The sequence below is a fragment of the Vespa crabro genome, chromosome 19, assembly GCF_910589235.1.
Source record: "Vespa crabro chromosome 19, iyVesCrab1.2, whole genome shotgun sequence".
NCBI lineage: Eukaryota > Metazoa > Arthropoda > Insecta > Hymenoptera > Vespidae > Vespa > Vespa crabro.
Window position 1 is genome coordinate 1,670,001 of NC_060973.1, and position 21,538 is coordinate 1,691,538.

Sequence of the window (21,538 nt, forward strand, 5' to 3'; positions counted from 1 at the left end):
TTAATTGAAAATATCTCGAGAGATTTGCATATATGTATATGTTTATTATTATTTATATGGATAGTTCAATGTATGATTTCATTATTTATATTATTACGTTCATATATATATATATATATCTACGTTGATATTAATTCGGTAGAAATTTTTCAATAACACGTACGATTTATGATATCGTGTCATTTCGAAAACATTAATATTCGCAAATTTTATAGAAACTTTCGCACGTTATATTCAATCTATGATATCATAGATTGAATATAACATGTTCAACGTTCATATATGTTTATGAAAATTTAAGAAAAAAAAAAAAAAAAAAAAAAGAAAAAAAAAGAAAGAAAAGAAAAAGAAAAAAAAGTGAGAAAAAACTTGTCAATTACGTCCTCTATCTGTGATTTCATTATTTATAATGACCATATATATATATATATATATATATATATATATATATGTTAATGCAAATTCTATTACAATTTTTAAAGATTATTTGTACGTCAATCACCTATACATACATATATATATATATATATATAAAGGAAGAAAGAGAGAGAGAGAGAGAGAGAGAGAGAGAGAGAGAGAGAAAGAAAAATAAAAAGGAATATAAATACCAGCGACAAGAGGAACATTGAGAATTGGTTAAAGGAACGTGAAAATGGACCTTGTTGGTTTTAATCGAGCGAATCGTCTATAAGCGATATCAACCACGTACAAGACCTCCATATAGCCCGTTAACCTTCTGAAGGTAGAACGGAGGTGTGGCACACCCCCGTTTCTAAACACGAACGTACCAAGCTATAACAATGGTCTCCGTAGATGGAAGATTGCGCGCAAAAGTGCAACGTTCACGTGCAAAGGTCGCACGATTAAAGAAAGAGAAAAAGAAAGAAAGAAAAAAAAAGAGAAAGAGAGAGAGAGAGAGAGAGAGAGAGAGAGAAAGAAAAAGAAAAAAGAAATACACACATACACTCGACTTTGACTCTTCGTGGACGGAATAAAATTACTTCTTAAGGATCGACATTCGAATGATTTCGTTCTAAACCGGCCATCCTCCGGAAAAGAATTTCGATGTAAAAAAAAATAATTTCTCCATCTATCTTTTTTCCCTTCGTTTCTTCCATTTTTTTTCTTATCTTCTTTTTCTTGTTCTTTCTTCCTATCTGTTTTTCCTTTTTTTTGTTTTTTTTTTTGTTTTTATTTAGAAGAAAAAAAGAAAAACAAAGAAAAAAAAGAACTAAAAGGATTCGTTAACACGATCGATAATTTCTTTCTCGATCATTACGACGAATTAATGAATAAACGTAAATAAAAAAAAATATTGATAATTTGCTAATCGAAGAATCGACATTGAACGTCCTAAAGATATCACATTATTTACGTACTTAATTAATACCGACAAAGCTTGATTTTAGTCCATGTTAAATAATACTCAATCGCTGGATTATTGTTCAATCATATTTAAAAACCCTTGCCACCCTCCTCCCTTCAATTTTTGTCGTAACTTTCTGCGTTCTGATAATTTAATATACTTTTTGTTTTTACATTACTAAAAAAAAAAAAAAATATATATATATATGTATACATATAAGGTATATTATATATTATATATTATATTATATATTTTTTTTCACCATAGATCTTAGCTCTTCTAAACCGATAAAATTATTATTATTATTATTATTATTATTATTATTATTATTATTAAAAGTTTAAGCGACATTAATGGAGATAAACCGATGGTTTGTTAATTAACCCATTAAGAAAAGACGAATCCAATCACGAAGGTTACCATGGTAACGAAATATATCTTAGAAAAATAAGAGATAATTATTAACGAGATATTTTTTTATAATACTCAAATGGCCTACGCGGAGCCGAAGATGACAGATAATATTACTTTTCTTTTTTTCTATCATCAATATTATTACTATTATTATTATTAATATCATCATTATCATTATCATCGCCTAGATCATAATAATTATTATTATAATAATTAATTTTATTATTATTATTATTATTATTATTATTATTATTATTACTATTATTATTATTATTATTACTATAGATATTATTAAAGGAAAAAAAAAAGCGTGGAAAAAAATTTTTAACAAAAGAATGTGCGATTTGAAGGGAGTTCAAATCGAAAGAATATCTCGGATGGATCTACGATCAAATATATAGAGTACGATTAAGTGTCGGCCTATTAAGTACAAAACCAGATCGTTATAATGATATTATAAATATCGCAGATTACTCTGTTATGTGAATAATTACATTTTATGTTGTTAACGAAGTCGTAATATATATATATATGTAATATATAAACGTGCATAAATAAATATATATATATATATATATATATATATATATATATATATATATATGCATACATATAAATCTATACGCGCAGAGATACGAAAAATAATATCTATATATAGCAGATATATATATATATATATATATATATATATATATATATATATATATGTATATATATGTGTGTGTGTGTGTATTTACACATGGTAAACATATAGAAAAAAAAAAGTTACATATGCGTAAGTTAGAAACACGCAGCTCTCTTCTTCTTCTTCTTCTTCTTCTTCTTCTTCTTCTTTTTCTCTTCTTCTTTTTCCTTCTTCAATTTCTTTTCTCTCACTCAAAAGGTAAACCATGTCAATCGAAAATAATGTATCTTTCTTACATATTTCTCGATTTAGTAGAGACGGAGAGAGTGAGAGAGAGAGAGAGAGAGAGAGAGAGAGGGAGAGAGAGAGAAAGAGGGAGAGAGTGAGAAAAAAATATCCATTTTTAATTTCTCTCCTTTTCTTGTTTGTTTGTTTTGTATACTTAGGCGTAATGATAATACGCGCACGAAAAATGTTTTGTACCAACGTGCAAGATGAAAATAAAGTAGATGTTTAATTCTTTTTTTTAAAAAATATCCCTTTGGCTAATTAATACAATAATTTTAAATTAATGATCGATACATCCATATATATGTATGCCTATTGATCATTAATTTAACATTTACTAAGATAAATTAATAATAATCGAAGGAAATAATTTTTCTATAGAATAAAAATAATTTAATGATATTTCACGTCTCCATTGAATACTTCGTCAATAATTTATGATTTATCCATTTTTACGAATTCAAAATGATTCAATAATTTATAATATATCTACGAAATAATTCCGTCAATGTAATTCGTAATATTTTATTAATTTAATAATTATGGAAATTTACATTAAAGGAATTATTTTTTTCATATTACTTATAAATACTTCAATGATTGATTGATCATTTCATAGGCACATTAAATCATCGATTAATATCATTAAGAGATAAAATCATTGGAGAATTAATCTATAGAAATAATTACATCGTCATTCATCATTTTTATTGTTTATTACAGAATTGATAATTTAACGTATCAATATCAAACATATATATATATATATATATATATATATATATATATATAAAATAATTAAATGAAATATCATCGTATATATTTACTAAATAAATACAAATTAGGGAAGTTGAGTGGGAGTATTAGAGTACTACGCTCTCATAATTTTCTTACTAGTTATTTCACATGTATCTTGTAGCATAGTACTTCAATGCCATATGGGATACGTGGGAAAGGAGATATATATACACTCACATATATATATATATATATATGTGTGTGTATATTTTTCATAGCTGTTCTTTTGTCATTTTCGTAAAATAATTTATTTTTACCAATATGAACAAGAAGATTATGCAGCAGTTATGAACGATCAATGCCGATAAGATATATATGTTAACTTATATATATCGATAGGATAATTCATGATTATCGACGCTTATGGGACAACATTGACGAGCAACTTTCTCAGAGGCAGCATTTTCTGTGAAATACGTGATGTGTATCTAACAAGGTATGTGTATATCTTTTTGTCTGTGTATTTCTGTTAAATAAATATTCCAGAAGCTCGCGCCATTGTGTGAATAACGTACTTATGTACGTATGTACCTATGTATGCATGTATATGTGTATATATATATATATATATATATATATCTGCATACGTGTACGTGTACGTGTATGTGTATGTGCGCTCTCAAAGATTTAGTAAGCAAACGCATTCCCAGCCACCGTGATTATTCGTTAACTTTTTCTTTTTTTTTCCTCTTTTTTTTTCCCTTTTTTTTTTGGTTTTTAAAAAGCTACTATAGAAAATATCCTTCGTAACTTTTTTCTCTTTCTCTCCTCCTCGTCGTGCATTCATTTCGTTCTGTTCTTTTTCTTTCCTTCTATTTTTTTTTTCTTCTATTTAAATCTCTCTCTCTCTCTCTCTCTCTCTCGATCTATTCCAGCTTGTTAGAAAATATATTTATATACGTCTGTAAGGCTTCACATAGGATAGCTCGCTTCCTTTTTGAAATTGTTATTAATTAAGATGTAATTTAGTTATTACAGTACTTACCCCCCCCCCGGTGTAAGTATATCATCATTATATCATCAACAAATCATTGTCATCTCTAATTTGCTTTCTTTTATTTTTCTTTCTTCTTCTTCTTTCCTCTTTTTTTTTTTTTATTTTTTTTTTTTTTATTATTTTCCTTTTTCCCCTCATTAAATCATTCCTAATTCATAACTTTTTATCCTTCTTCATATTCACGTTTCATTAACAATGTCTTAAGAATATCTTTCGCAGTTTTTGTCCGTTTAGAAAAATTAATTATTAGAAATTGCTTTTATTCGATGTGTTAATCAGAGTTTATAATTATTGAATTTATTTATTTATTTATTTATTTGTTTGTTTGTTTGTTTAATTATTTTCTCGCTCCATCTTGGTCGTTTTTCCTTCTTTAACCACTTAAAATTGTAGAGCGTGAACAATAAGTATTTTATTTGGCAAGCAAACCTTTTGTTGCTATATATCCATAATGAAATTAAATTTGCAATAAAATATATATTTATATATATATATATATATATGTATATATATATATGTATTTGTATATGTATATGTATTTATGTATGTATGTATGTGTATATAGCAGTAAACGATCGCATTCCACGTACTTGTGAATAGTTAAGTAGTATTGTCGAAGGACGGGTATGGTCCACGATCGTTAAAAATAGTTTTATTACAGTCGATAATCGTTTTTCAAACGACTGACGTTTGTTTGAAAACCAAAGAAAGGAAAAAAAAAAGGAAGAAGAAAAATGAAAAGAAAAAAAAAAAAAGAAAAGAACGACCTCGGCAAAATAGAAAATATAAAATAATATTTTTATAAGTGCGTCGTTAGTTTAACATTTTACCGTCTCCAACCTAAGGTGCATGAAGAACAAAAAAGAAAAGCAAAAAAAAAAAAAAAAAAAACAAGATGACCTCATCGAAATATACTTTGAGTATATTGGTGTTTCTCTTTTTTCCTTTCTTTCTTTCTTTCTTTCTGACTTTCTTTCTTTTTTCTATTTATCTTAACTATATACTTTCAATATTAAAATGCTCCGTGTATATATATATATATATATATATATATATATATATATATATATACTCAAAGTGAAAAATAAAAATCACAGTGCCCGCGTAGCAGTGCGAAAAAAAATATATATAATTTCTCGTTTCGAATGTCATATTTATTTCCGGAAAATGAAAAAAAAAAAAAATGAAAAAAGAAAAAAAAAGAAAGAAAAAAATGGAAAATGAATCAGCAAAAAACAAAAAAAAAAGAAAGAAAAAGCAGAAGAAAAAAAAATCGTCAAAATTATTACTAAAGGAAAAAAGAAAAAAAAAAAGAACTAGCTCCTTGACCTATCTCGACCACGAACCTACTTGTCACGTCAGAGCCATAAAATCACAAAGACCTTATAGTAAATAAGAAAGAAAGATAGTTTTTGCGCGATATAAAAAAAAAAAAATATTAGGAATGAAAAGAATGCAAGAATCCAAAGAGGAAGAAAAAGCAAAAAACGAGTAAACAAACAAACCAAAGAAAATAAAAAAAAAAAAAAAACACAAAAAAAAAGAAACAAACAAAACGAAACGAAATACGCGTGGTCGTCGAACGAAGAAAAAAAGCAAAAGAAAAAATAAAAAAAAAAAGAAAAGAAAAAAAAATAAAAACCTCGTCGAAATATTAATTTCTAATTGCGAGTTTACGTGTCGTTTTTATAACGTTCAATATTTTTTAATCGCGTAAACATAATACGTTATTTACTTTGAACGTATCGTAATAACATTCTTTCATTTTTGTCCTAAATCTTCATCGATAAGAACAATTTTCTTTTTTTCTTATCATTCCAGCCAATAACATTATTGCTCGTGACGTTCCGAAATACATGATCATATCATATAAAAAAAATATAATAATAACAATAATCATTCTGATGATGATAATAATAATAATAAAAGTAAAGAAAATAATAATAATAAAAATAATAATGATGATAATAATAATAGTAATAATAATAATAATAATAATAATAATAATAATAATAATAATAATAATAATAATAATAGTAATTATTTTAAAACGATGAGCAAAGAGCTTGGCAAATCTTCCTCATTATTTTTTTTTTTTTGTAGGCTCATGGTCCTTTTTTCCTTCCTTTAATATAATAATAATAATAATAATAATAATAATAATAATAATAATAATAATAATAATAATAATAATAAGAATACTAATAATAATAATAAGAAGAATAAGAATAAGAATAATAATAATAATAATAATAATAATAATAATAATAATAATAATAATAATAATAATAATAATAAGTTCTCTCCAACCGTACACTTGATTCGGTGGATTAGCTCCCGATTATTATAAAAATGCAATGGACAATTAATTAATTAAGTGATAGAGCGCATAGGGCGAGATAGAGATAGTCTTCGATCATAAAAGAATTTACGATCGATATCATATAAATCGTTGGCGTGTGTAGCGCGGAATAGGAGAGATAGGTGACCATTAAAGAATTCAAAGTCAACTCTAAGAGAGAAGTTTGTCCTCGGGAATGGTCGGACTGGTTGCTGATGGTGCTGCTGATGCACGTCTCGTTGCTTCTGCTTCTCGTAATGCATCGTCGAAGCTCTGCGTCGAATTTGATCTCGAAGGCACGACTTTTGTCTAACAATCAATAAAATTAATATTAAACGTATGAAATACATATCTATATTTTTATGATATATATATATATATATATATATATATATATATATATATATCATTTTCAAATATCATAGAACTTTTGTTAACCCTTTGCACCATAGAAAAAAGACTACATTTTTGTTTTTTTTGAGCCATCATTTCACAAGCGACCAACTTCATTTATAATAATAATAATAATAATAATAATAATAATAATAATAGATATATTAAATAGATAAATAATTTTATAAAAATTATTAACATAGCATAATTTTAAAAAATCACTTTGCAAAAAATATATGTATATATTTTACGTGAGATATATAAAATAGAAAAAAAAAAATCAGATCAGACTTAATTGATCAAAAATTAATAAAATATATATTATAATGCAAGGAGTTATATATATATATATATATTACATATTTCTAGATACATTTACCTTAACATTTTCATAAGCAGATCCAACTCTTTCTTCCAAAGAACGGAAACTATCTGAATTACGCATCTGACCTAATTTCATAGAAATGCCACTGCCAAAACCACCAAGAATGCTCGTTGTTTTCTCGGCTGTACTTTTAAAGACCGACTCAGTCTTTTGGAATCTAAATAAGACAAACAAAATTAATTGATTTACATTTTTAAATAAAATAGATAAAAAGTTAACAAATTAATTTTGTACTTGTTAATAATACGTATACAATTTACATACGTTCTAATAATAATATGTTAATATTGATTCTTTACAGAACACACGTTCGTTCCTTCTCAAACATACATATCCAATTAGTCATTCATTTATATTTTCAATGTGAACTATCTAAGTTTTACATGATCATAATTAAATATAAATCATACCAATCTAATATTAATGATAAGCTTGCATGATGATAATAAGTAGCATGTGAGAAATAACACGTGAAATGAAAATAAAAGCGAGATTTGTGTTTTATCTGTTGTATTGGGGGAAAAAAAAAAAAACAAAAAAAAACAAAAAAAAAGGAATAAAAATTAAAATTAAAAAAGAAATAAAAAAAAAAGAAAAAAAATGAAAAGAAAGGAAGCAGCAAGCGAAAAAAAGAATGAAAGAAAACATCGCACGATAACGTGAAATAATAATGATTAAAAAAAAAAAAAAAAAAAAAACAGAAAAGAAAAGAAAAAAAAAGAAGAAGAAAAGGAAAAGAAAAAAAGAATATCATTAAAACATTGAAACATTGAAAAAAGGTAAGGAACGTTGGATCTTTGATAGCAGAAACTATGGTTTGCGTACTTACAAACTGTTGTCGGTAATCGCCTTGCTGAACTGACCGAGTTTCTCTCCAACGTTCTGATAACTGAATAAAGAACCCAACCAAAAGTCAAAGAAAAGAAATGTTCTACGTGTCTGAATAGAGAAAGTAGGAAGAAGATGTAAATAAAAATGGACAAGTAGAGAAGTAATGGACTTTTGTCTAGTAGATGTACATCTTTGTTCTACGCCTCGTAAAAAAATAAAAAATAAAATAAATAAATAAATAAATAAATAAATTAACAAAATCAATGAAGTAATAACGAAAAATTTTTGATGCAAATAAAACGATCAATTTTTCTAAAGTATATATATATATATATATATATATAAAAATTTATCGTTAAACTCCAACAAAAAAAATATATAAAACATTTATAGAACACGAACGTAACGTCCTTGATATTCTATTACTCGCTCTAAAGCTTTCTCCAAATGCCAAGCTCTCTATCGTTTCTAATATTTGCTACAAGGATGATTATGTATAATATATGTATATATATATATATATATATATATATATATATATACACATGTGTGTGTATGTGTGTGTGTGCGTATTTTAAAATCTATGATCTTAGGAATTGGAAGCATCATTTTAACAAAGAATGTTGTTATCGATGAATAAATATTTGAAATAAAAGCGATTAAAATCATAAATGATTTCTAATATTTAAATCATGATCGAGCGAATCAATCAATCATGCTGCGATATTTTTGCTCGACATTTCTTATATGTTACTGATAGTCAAGTATATATGCGTATATATGTGCGTATGTTGTGTGCGTGCGTGTCTGCGTGTATGTATGTGTATTTGTGTAAAACGATGACAAGTGATAATATCGACAAATAGAATGAAAATGAGTGTATAGTAGTATAAATGAGTTGTATAGTAGTATTAGATAGACTTTCTATACACAAACATACATACATATATACATACATACATTCATACATACATTCATACATACGTTCATACATACGTTCATACATACGTTCATACATACATACGCATATACACACACGCGCGCGCGCGCGCGCGTTCAAAAGGAGTCACACATACACTTGACTCTCCTTAACGTTCTTCAGGCCCTGATTCACGTCATCGGTAAGTTCTTTCCAAACGCTGATGCCCAATTTCCTCTTTAGTTCTTGAGAAACCCTCACCTTGCTCGCCAATACGTGCCTGAGTGTATTTATTTCTTCCTCGATCTACGACATATACCATGTATATACATAAATAAATAAATAAATAAATAAATATAACAATAAATCATGTAAGTCAGATTGGTGGAAAAATAATTGAGATTTATATCATATTAGAAACGTAAAAGTAGTAAAATTTAATTTTGCACCAATCTTAATTTCATTTCATTGAAATTTTATTATTTAATTTCTTTTTTTTTTTTTTTTTTTGTAAGAAAATTACTTAATATAATGATAAGCTACTTGTAGATTCGTATAATAATGAAAATTAATATAATATAATTATATTGTACGTGAGCAATTATAAAAAAAAAAAATATATATATATATATATATATATATATATATTAATATTTATATACAATATTTTCATACTTAATTATATTAATCCTCAACATATAATCTATTTACGATAAAACTATCTTTCGTTCTTCATTATTTATATAACACGAAATAATTGTAACGTTATAATATAATGTTTATTATTTTAATCTTCCAATATTTATAATAAATTATAATATATAATATTTATAATAAAAATATCTTTTTATTATTATTATTATTTAACACAAAATAATAAACATTTTCTAATATAAATTCTATGTCTCAAATATCATCATCATCATCATCATCATCATCATCATCATCACCATTATTATTTTATTTTGTTTTCCTTTCATTTATTTATTCTTTTTAGACTAAGTATTTTTGATATAATAAAAACTAATTTTCTCATCATCTATCCACTTTATTATCTCTCTCTCTTCTTCTTCTCTCTCTCTCTCTCTCTCTCTCTCTCTCTCTCTCTTTATTAATTAGAACAGTTAATTGGTACTCCAGTATCTGAACTCAAAGACATCCATGTCACATATATTCATATACCTTAGCAAGTTCCGCGTTCCAAATAGCTTTCTGATTTTCTTGTTCCTCTAAAGTGAGTCCTTGCAACTCGTTCGCTGCATTGTCAGCCGATGGAGAAAGAGAACCAGCTGGGTGAAGAGAGGCATCCTCTCCTATGAAAACAGAAATGAGTATTGCGCTTTAAAAAATACCTTCTTCCTTGACTCGTCAAACTCTAATACATATACATAGACACATATACACAACAAACATACATAGGAATAAATAGAATAGAATATCTAATTTCTCGATCACGATCGTTACCATAATAGAACCTCATTAAATGAACAATAAAAAAAAAAAAGGAGATATAAATAAAAACAAAAATAAAAAAAAAAGAAAAATCCCCGCAGAAAATAAAAGCAATTTATATCGAAAAATATTTGTATACATTGAAAAATCATCATGCGATCTTTTTTCCTTTTTTCCTTTTAACATTATTTTCCTTTTTCTTTTCTTTTTCTTGTTGTTTTTGTTTCTCTCTCTCTCTCTCTCTCTCTCTCTCTCTCTCTCTCTCTCTCTCTCTCTCTCTCTCTTTTAAAATTCATTTCCCTAAGTAATAATTATGTAAATCTATATTCTCTGTAGAAGGAAAATTGAGAGACAACAAGCCCCAGTCACGTACAGTGACTGATCGAAGAAATTCAACTTGTTTGTTGCGTAAGTTCATCGTCGTCTTCGTCTTAAGATCTAACGGGCTTAGATCATTGTCGTTTTATCGATCGCATTACAATCTTCCCTGCGTAATAAGAAAACTACGCAACTATGAGATATCTATCTTTAACGAGTATAATATTATTCTCTTTAATCTTATATGTTGTTTATAGCTTCAGAATTACAAAAGAAGAAGAAAAACAAAAAAAAAAATAAAAGAAAAAAAAAACGAACAGGACAAGATTACTACTCTCGACCTCGTTGGGATAAGAATTTGATGAGAGAACAAAAAAGAAAAAGGAAAGAAAAGAAAAGAAAAAGAAGGAAAATGAGAACATCCGAGAGGAGGAAAAAGAAACAATAAAAAAAAATATTGACTAACGATGTACGTGATTGCAGGTTGTAATTAATCACTAGATTAACTAGCATGACGTCGAAGGTTGGAACGATACTTGACGAGAGGCCTATGTACATATATACTACTAACTCGAACAAAAGAAAGGAACTATGGTATGCGGTTAACAGCGTTCTTTTCCCGTTCGTAAAATTTACGAGCAATTTCTAATAGCTAATAACGTCTATATAGTATATATATGTACCCTGTATATATATTGTATATGCATATGTGTGTATATATATATATATATATATATATATAGAGTACCAAAGTTGGTACAAAACTTTCACGTGTCCGATAACACCCGATGACCTCCTTTTCAAAATTTCGACACGTGAATACTAATTAAGGCTACTAATTAGATCATAACTCATTTACGAAATTTTCTGGTTCAATATTTTAGAAGATAAATGACTTATTTTTTTTTAATGATCTTTAAAGCTATTAATTTATAATTTATTATATATATATATATATATATGTACTTAATATTTAACCCTCCTTTTTTTTTGTTTTGAATAAAGAAATATGTAACTTATGTTACAAGTTATAATAAATAAAAGAGAGAAAGTTATAACTCTTAACAACTATATATATTATAATTTGTCTATATATTATATTTAATATATAGTTTATATATATATATATATATATATATATATATTTAATAAATATTAATATTGATCTTTGAACAATTAACAATTAAGTTTATTGCAAGAAAATCAAAAAAAGGAATGAATTAAATTAGTACACGATGTCAAAATTAAATAACGTTATAGAAAATCAAAAATAAGATTAATAGTGAAGAAAGGATATTTCTTTCTTTCTTTTTTTTTTCTTTTTTTTTTTTTTTTTTTAATAAACTCGATGCACCTTTCACCAATTCTAATAACTTCTTATAATTCTGACTGTTGATGATCTTCACAAGATAAGGTTTAGAAAAATCTTGAAATATCACTCTGACCGATCTTTTCTTTCGAAATCCACGTAAACCCGATTTCCCGACTTCCTCAGGTTTAAGGAGTTCCGGTTCAATCGTGAAATTGACATCGTCCACTACGATCTCATCGATTTCTCCATTCGAATCACGCCAACAATGAACAAAGATCTCATCGGCATCATCGCATAATTCATCGATATCATCGAAACTTGGTGTTGTCGTAGAATTCGAATAATAAGCGTCTTCTTCATATTCCAAGGATTCGTAATCGTGATCATTTTCATTTGGACAATGTTCATCATTATCATCCTGTTGCTGATCAAGTTCTTTACAAATCCTCGATCCTTGCAACATAGATCTCGACGATAATAAATATTTATCCGTTGTTTCGGACATCTCAATTTTCATATCTCTCGTTCTATCTCTATTTTCTTTTTCCCTTTCGTTGTTTCTTTTTATTTCTCTCTCTCTCTCTCTTTTTTTTTTTTATTTATTTACTTATTTATTCGTAGGTTTATCATTCATAAAAAAAAAAAAAAAGAAAAACGCTCTTCCCAAAGTATTCCCGCCAATTTTCTTCGACGTTTTATCAGCGTCATCTATCGAGCATTGATTATCAACCACGAAATACGAATTACACCATTTGTTAAAATTATTTCCCACTTTCTTTCTTTTCTATATCACCCCACCATTAATTTGATCCTTCTTCCTTTTCTTATATTTAATTTTTCTTATCTTTTTTCTTTTCTCTCTCTCTCTCTCTCTCTCTCTCTCTCTCTCTCTCTCTCTCTCTCTTTTCGATTGATTTATTTATTTTTCTCTTTTAAATTGTTTCTTTCCTTTCTCCACCTTTTGAAATTTTATCCATCCAACAACAACTCAAAACACTGTTTAACGAAGAATTATATTAAATAAGAAATATCGAAGAAGATGGGAGAGAGATCGTATCTATTACGATTCGTATTATTCTCAAGTGACACTAAAGAGAAAAATAAGAAGGATAAGACGGAAGACCACGTGCACCACCAATTGAGACTCGCAAACGACGACAACTTAACAGCTGGCGCGAAAGAGATCGTTCCTTGCCGATCCTTGACGTTGGTTGGCGCCACGATCGCGATGGCCACGTATCAAGGAACTCAAAGAAAGAAATCAAATAGTAAGCCTTCGCCTTCTCCTTCTTCTTCTTCTTCTTCTTCTTCTTCTTCTTCTTCTTCTGTGTATTGGAGAACAGCTTTGGGTCTTAAACCGGACAAGGTAAAGTGGAAATGGTAAGGAAAGGAAGGAGTACATATATATGTATATATATGCTTAGAGTGAGAGAGAGAGAGAGAAAGAGAGAGAGAAATCAGGCCCAGTTCTCTGATAGGATTCTCTTCTCGCTTACAACAGTCTCCATTTTGAACGTATATACAGTAACGATATAGTACGTTCACAGAAACCTGCTTTTAAATAAGATAACTCTTCTCGGTATACTGTTACGGTTATGTATATATGAATACATATATATATATATATATGTGTGTGTGTGTGTGTGTGTGTGTGTGTATGTATAAATTTATATATAAAGGTCAGTGACCTAGGGTCAACGACAAATTCTCCCATTCGAACATTACGTTTTATAATTCTTCCAAATTTTCACTTCTTCTATCAGCAAATATTTTTTTCTCTTTTTTTTTTTTCGTATTTTATTTTTTAATTAAATCTGTTTGTCTTAAATTCACTGTGTACGTGGAATAACGTGTAAATATATTTCATAGGTATATTTGGGTTTTATTAAAAATGTTTCTTTTTTTTTTCTTCTTTTTTTTTTTTTCTTTTTTCGTATGAATCGAACAATTCATAATACATATACGTTTGGTTAAAATTTTTGAAATTTTTTCCTTATCTTCTTTTCCTTTGGATAAATCCAATAATCCTAAATACATTCATTTTCTTAAATTCTTTCTTCTTTTTTTTTAATTGTTACAATTTATTTCTTTTCTCGGAATGATAAAATTAATAATTACTTAGTTTTAATATATTTTTGATACATATATATATGTATATATATAACTAACCACGGCTCGAATTGAACAATTTGAAGTTCATTGACCCGAACGAGCAATTTACAGGTAGTTATATTTCTCTTTTTGCAGTAATGGTTACCTAATCAAAAACCGTTCTAATATAAAGGAATTTTTTTTCTCTTTTTCTTTTCTTTTCTAACCAAGATGAGAAGAAAGAAAGATGTTTCTCCACTTGCGAAAACCGGTTCATTGTCTCGAGTCCGAGATTACCGTTGTACTTCTAAATACGGTCTTCTCTGGCATGTAACTACAACTTCAAGGTTACCAACATCCTGGTATAAGATGAAATTTTGATCAAGGATGAAAACGTTGGATGCGATTTGCAATTAGATTTATTTCTATAAATTCCGAGACGACACGAGAATGTTCTGTATTAAGGTTAAATAAACAAAATTAATTTTATAATTGAAATTATATCCTTTGTGTTCAATTACAACGTCGTTAAGATTTTTAATTAATTAATTAACAGTATACGTTGTTAAATAAAGAATTGTTGCTTTCACTATGATTTAAGAATTCGCGAAGCAATAATTTTATATAATCAAAATTCTTTTGTGAAATACTCAGCTAAAAAATTGCTCGCTTCGATATCGTTCTACACGATGAATCGTGTGGAACGTTTATAATAAAAAAAAAAAAAAAAAAAAAGAAAGAAAAAAAAAGAAAAAAGGGGGGGAAGAAAAAAGAGAAAAAGACATAATAAAAGGTAAAAGAAAGAAATGTGTAGTCAAGCATTATAACCTGGCCAAACTACTTTAGCATGAAAGGAAATCGATAGCTCCGCCTTTTCGTGGAACCTCCTGTGAAGGTTGGAGAACGAACACTTTGTCATATATATGTATATATATATATATATAGTAGTCTCGTTTTCAAGAAAAGTTTAAATATAATTTTCTTTCTTCCTCGATCTCCTAATTTTCTAATCAATGTTGATAAATTTTATCCATTCGACGAAAATAATAATATAAAAATATTACAGATTTTCGATTAACAAATTAATATTAAAAATAAAGTCGAGAAATTCAATTTTGTTATATACTAACTACATACATATATATATATATATATCTTATTTCTCTCTCTCTCTCCCTCTCTCTCTCTCTCTCTTTCTACTCTTTTTAGATTTTGTATATGTAATAAAAAAATAACAACGACGTACTTTCGTGCATAGTCATCGTGTATTTTTATCCCCCCCAAAAAAAAAAAAAAGAAAAAGAAAAAGAAAAAAAAACTAGCCTAAGTGCCTACTGACAGTCTTATGCTATTCGTGGCGTATTTAATTAACTACGAGATTTAAAGATGTATCCGAGTACCACTTGTCTCTTTCTTTTTTTTCCTTTTCCTTTTTTTCTTCTTATTCTTTTGAAACTCGAAAGATTCGATTTTCGCATGTAACTTAATCTAATGGGGAGGGAAAAAAATTAATTAATAAATAAATAAATAGAATTGCGAATAGGAGAAGAAAAAAAAATATCGAATTCAACGCGAAAGTGAAATTGTACGATATATAAGTGTTGTTTTTATTTCGCAAAAAAAGTCAATACAAACTAAAGCTGCGAAACTGAAACGAATAATTTGATAAGCAAAATCGAAAACTTTCTTCTGTTTCCTTCCGTTTCAACAAATATTTTCTTCTATTTATATATCCGTGTACACGGGAGCGCGTGCGCATGTTCATGTATGTGTACATTGTGCATGTATATTTAGATACGTGATAACGAAATACGATGGGGGCTCGCATATTTCCATATATTATTTCCTTTTAATTTTTCTCTTTCTTTTTTTAAACGACATCAAACAAAATATTAATCTTCCCTCTCTCGGCTCTTTTTTCATTTATTTACCACCGAGCGAAATGCATACATAATAAACTTCGCAGATCAAAATCAAAATGAAAATTGCAACGAGCGTAGTACCGAAGCGAAAATTTATTGAGACGAAAGAAGAGGAAAAAAGAAGAAGAAAAAAAAAAAAAAAAGAAAAAGAAAGAAAGAAAGAAAAATAAGTCCTGTTGAAAGATTCATAAGATATTTTTTATACGTTCGCAAAGAAAAGCAGCAAGGCGAAGAAAGTTTGTGCTCGAGTGATCCTTGATGTTTTACACTTTGATATAAAAAGAAAGAAAGAAAAAAAAAAGAAATAAAAAAGAGAGAGAGAGAGAGAGAGAGAAAAGAAAAGAAGAGGAAAGAAAAAAGTTATCTTCATTAACTTCTCGTTTCTATCGATTACTAGCAAGCTAAGTTACGTCAACTTAGCTTAAGATTACTATAGTCACTCTGACACAACGATGACTCATTTCTTAATATCGTATATTAATATTTCATTAGAAAACTAAATCCGAAGAAATTCAATTTCTAATCATACAGAAATATATTTTCTAATCACAAAGTAATATATATATATATATATTTTTTTTTTGTTTTTTTTTCTTTCATTTCTACTACTACTACTACTTCTACTAGTACTACTACTATATATGTATATGTATATATTGTTATCATAAATTAGTTTTATCGACGATGATATGAAAAAGAAAAAAAAAAAAAAAATATATATATATATATATATATACATATAGAATGAGTCAAATCATATAATACATATCGTATTATTCCAATTGAAATTAATTTAAATGAATAATTATTTACGACATTAATAATTATTGATTCGCTCCTTAAATTAAATATTTATATTCGTTCGATCATTTCGAATGTACTCGGGAAACATGCAATGGCATTAATAACGATAAGTATTAATCGGAACGTGATCAATCGATGACTGAAAACACGAATCAAGTACTTATACGTGATCACAAACACTTCAATATGATCGACGAGATTCTACAAGAACATGAGTTTGACGTAAATCATAATTTTTTTTTTCCTTTCTTATTTTTTCTTTTTTTTTTTTTTCTTTTTTCTTTTTTTCCCCTCTCTTTTTCTTGATATAAACAGCTCTTTAAGAATATTCATTGGAATATTCACTTGTAAAGATCTATCCTGTTCGTCGAAAATCATTTTTCACAATTGATTTTCGATTAACATATATGATGTACGAAATATAAATTAATCGAAAGTCAAATATATCAAATTGACAACAACGGAAGTTAAGGTGTATAAAGTGTCACTTTATTTTACGGGTAGCCATTTGTAAGATAAAATAAAATAAAAAAAAAAAAAAAAAAAGAAAAAATTAACGCGCATAAATAACGATGAATTTTATTTTAAATTCTGATTTTTCAAAAAGGTCTCTATAGATCTAAAAGTGATTCATATCCTGTTAATAAAAAATATATAAACGAGTTAAAATTAATAACCAGTCCTCCTCTTCATGTTTTCGTTTTATATATCTTACTAACCACATTGATCGAGAGGGATCTCTCGTGATTACTGGTTCACCTTCAATAAAGTAGAAAATATCATCTCGATCGAGGACCACCCACAACAAAGATCCTCTTTCCTTTTACACGTATATACACAATCTGTTATATTTTATAATTAATTCTTAACATTATTACTATTAATCCTTAATTTCCAATATACATATATATATACATATATATATGTATATGTATTGTATATACGTTATTTATAAAATATTAATTATAAAATAATTTATTATTATAATAATATTAAATGAAAAAATTATTATTGCAAAAAGAAAATAAATTAAAAACAACGAATATCTATATTTTTTCTCTTAGAGTCAAATTAATATATCAATAAATTAAGAAATAAAAGAAATGCTATTACTAGTAGTAATGATTAATTCTTTACGCGTTTCCTATGTGAAACGAATACAATATAAACGTAACGCGCAATTCACACGTACGAAACGATGTTTATGAAATTGATATGTAATTATAAGTCATTTGAATTATTAAAGAACAATATTCGCCTGTCTAATGACATACATAATTTAAAAGAATTTTTGAATTACGTATGAGAAATTGTTTTCTTAAAAATAAACAACCTGTTATTCTTAAATAAACAATACGTGTACTTATATCATTATGTTCGTCATATATATATATATATATATATATATATATATATATATATATATATATATATATATATAGCTACTAATTAAAAAAGAATACAATTATCCATTAATATACATATATATGCCTTTCGTTTCGAAATAGTAATATTGAACATGACCTTTGCTTATCAATGTAGCAATCCTTATCTCTACCAGCTATGTATTATACTTATTATGAATAATATACACGCGCACACATATACGCATGCATAATACAAAGTCAAATATATTCTTTCAACAACTTCAACTTGTTTTTCTCCCAAACTTCTTTTTTATGTCTACCTTTCTTTTTCTTTTCTTTTTCTGTTCCCTTTTTTTTTTTTTTTTGTAAATATATGATACACAATGTTTATGATTATTTTCTATACGTTATCCACTGTAATATAAAGTGCATATTTGATTTCAAAGCTTTGAGTGTAGTAATATTAACGAAGCTGATATTTTATAATACTATATAACACGAATAATCCGAAGGTAGTTGGGTTAGGTCAGTACACGTATTTATTTCCTGCACGCACATATACTCTATAATAAGAGGGAGGGGGAGGGGAGGGGCAGAAAGAAAATGCAATAAAAAAAAAGGAGAAAAAAAGAAAAAGGAAAAAATTTACTTGTAAAGAATGCATGGTGCATGTTCTTGTAAAAAAAAAAAAAAAAAAAAAAAAAAAAAAAAAAAACTATGTGATAATACGATCTTATACTTCGTTACAACTACATGCACGTAACTTAAACTATATTTGTGTGGATAATAATTATAACGAAAGAAAAAAAAAAAAAAAAGAAAAATTAAAAGATAAAAAAGAAAAGATCATTCGGAACACATGGCTTCTATTGGATAGATAAGATACATATTGTACGTCTCATTATTATTATAGATAAATAAAATGAATATATATATATATATATATATATATATATATATATATATATATATATATATAATTAAAAGAAGAAAATATCGCGAATTATTTAAAATTAACAAACTACCTCTCCAATGGCTTCTTCATTCTCATTAACTAAGTAGTCAATCGAGTTGCTAAGAAACGAAATTCTTTGCTAATTACGTTAATTCAATTACTATGCCTGGCTAAAACGAGAATAAACGTGAGCCGGCTTTTCCGTTTGATGAGATACACGAAAGAGAAATAGATAGAGAGAAATAAATAGAAATAGAGATAAAGATAGATATAAAGATAGAGATAGATTTTCCTCGAATATAAATTAACCAATTTGAACAGTTGTAATCAGTTCAATACCCCGAACGTTCTAACCTAAAAATCGATATTAATTATCTTCTTATTATACATACATGCATACATACGTACACACATATATTATGTATAAATACATCCTCACACAAAGCATATATATTTATTAAGATTAATAAATTTCATTAATTAATAAAAAAAAAAAAAAAAAAAAAGAAAAGAAAATAACCATTAAATCATCTACCTCAAACGTTACATGAAAGGCGTAGTAATACATTCTGAAAAACATATGTGCGTCGGTAGGATAGCAGCTGTGATTACGTTCACGTAAAAATGCGCTTAGGTTAGAACTACTTCCTTTCTCCCTCTCCTACTCCCTCTCTAGTACATCTGTCTCTACCCTCTCTCTCTCTCTCTCTCTCTCTCTCTCTCTCTCTCTCTCTCTCTCTCTCTCTCTCTCTCTCTTCCTATTTCTCTTCGTCACGCCAACATGGAACGCATTTCGTCGACCATACGTAATAGGCATAAATCGTAAAAACATCGTCAATTATTATAATTCGATAAAACTATATCAATATAAAAGCAATATAAAAGAGAAAGATAGATATATGTGTATACATATATATATATATATTGCTTATAATTAATTCGATATTCCGTATCTATCAATCTATCTATCTCTTTCTCTCTCACCTGTTGGTACGTTGCTCATCTTGTTGTCGTTGAAACGAAGTAGTTCTGGTTACTAAAGAAGATCTCGTCCGCTTAATAAGACACTTCTCGTATTTATCTCGATGTTCTATCTTTTTCTTTATATTCGTAATAATACACTGGGAATGATATCGTTTAAAATGAGATAAAGGCACGTCGAAAATGTTCTTGAAAAGAAATACGCGAGATCAGAAGACGTGTTCTCCGTCACCGGGTCGAGATCGATCCTTTCTGAGTGCCGTGCGTCGAATGTCGTGACAGCCATATTGGAGCTGACATCGTTGTTCTTAGCGCCGTCTAGCGGACGCTTATTGAACTATCGTATCGATAAGAAAGGAAATTTGTAGTTTGTAGTCGATGTTATCGATCGATCGATGTAATTATTTATTATTTCTTATTCGAAATCATTGAACATTTTTATTATACATACATGATATATATATATGTATGTATAAATTAAATTAAATATGTATGTATGTAATATGTATGTATGTAAATATGTAAATATGTACATATATTATACGGGTAAACGAGAGATTTACTCCTAGTTCTTTCTTAATAACGTTTATTTTTCATTTTCTATTTATCTATGTACAGTTATATACTGGCTCGTCTATACATATATATATATATACATATATATTATATTAATATATATTACATACGCATATATTATAAATATATATATATATAATATATATAATATATAATATATATGTATATATAAATATATGCATATATATGCAACTGAGAAACATGATAATTAATATCCTCTAAAAATTTGCGAACTCGTTATAGAAATGTTTCTATACAATGCAACGATCCGTTCAATATACATATACAAAGATTAATTTTTCTTTTTCTTTCTTTTCCTTTTTTTTTTCTTTTTTTTCTTTTTTTTTCTTTTTTTTCTTTTTTTTTTTTTTTTTTTTTTTTTTTTCTTACAGGATCAATATTA

At 27.1% G+C, this 21,538-nt stretch overlaps 1 protein-coding gene across 3 annotated transcripts; it reads right to left on the bottom strand.

The window, feature by feature from the left end:
- Positions 1-6,153: 6,153 nt before the first annotated feature.
- Positions 6,154-20,849, bottom strand: LOC124430679 (tumor protein D54). 3 transcript variants are annotated; one of them, XM_046977604.1, is made up of 6 exons: positions 20,563-20,849; positions 10,540-10,670; positions 9,515-9,663; positions 8,437-8,496; positions 7,602-7,764; positions 6,154-7,138 (listed from the first exon to the last, which is right to left on the bottom strand). In XM_046977604.1, the coding sequence occupies exons 1-6, from the start codon at positions 20,579-20,581 to the stop codon at positions 7,001-7,003; spliced, it is 660 nt and encodes a 219-aa protein (XP_046833560.1). In that variant the 5' UTR covers positions 20,582-20,849; the 3' UTR covers positions 6,154-7,000. The 3 variants fall into 3 exon arrangements, with proteins under 3 accessions (XP_046833560.1, XP_046833562.1, XP_046833561.1); XM_046977606.1 differs by lacking the exon at positions 20,563-20,849 and adding an exon at positions 12,482-13,067; XM_046977605.1 differs by lacking the exon at positions 8,437-8,496 and having other exon boundaries at positions 20,563-20,847.
- Between the last annotated feature and the right edge of the window lie 689 nt (positions 20,850-21,538).

Excerpts from the sequence above, each read along its gene's own strand:
- LOC124430679 (XM_046977606.1), bottom strand. The coding sequence starts at position 12,956 with ATGAAAATTGAGATGTCCGAAACAACGGATAAATATTTATTATCGTCG. Across the intron at positions 9,664-10,539 it reads GGAACGCGGAACTTGCTAAG|ATCGAGGAAGAAATAAATAC; the intron begins GTATATGAATAT and ends TATATGTCGTAG. Across the intron at positions 8,497-9,514 it reads AACGTTAAGGAGAGTCAAGT|TTATCAGAACGTTGGAGAGA; the intron begins GTATGTGTGACT and ends TTCTTTATTCAG.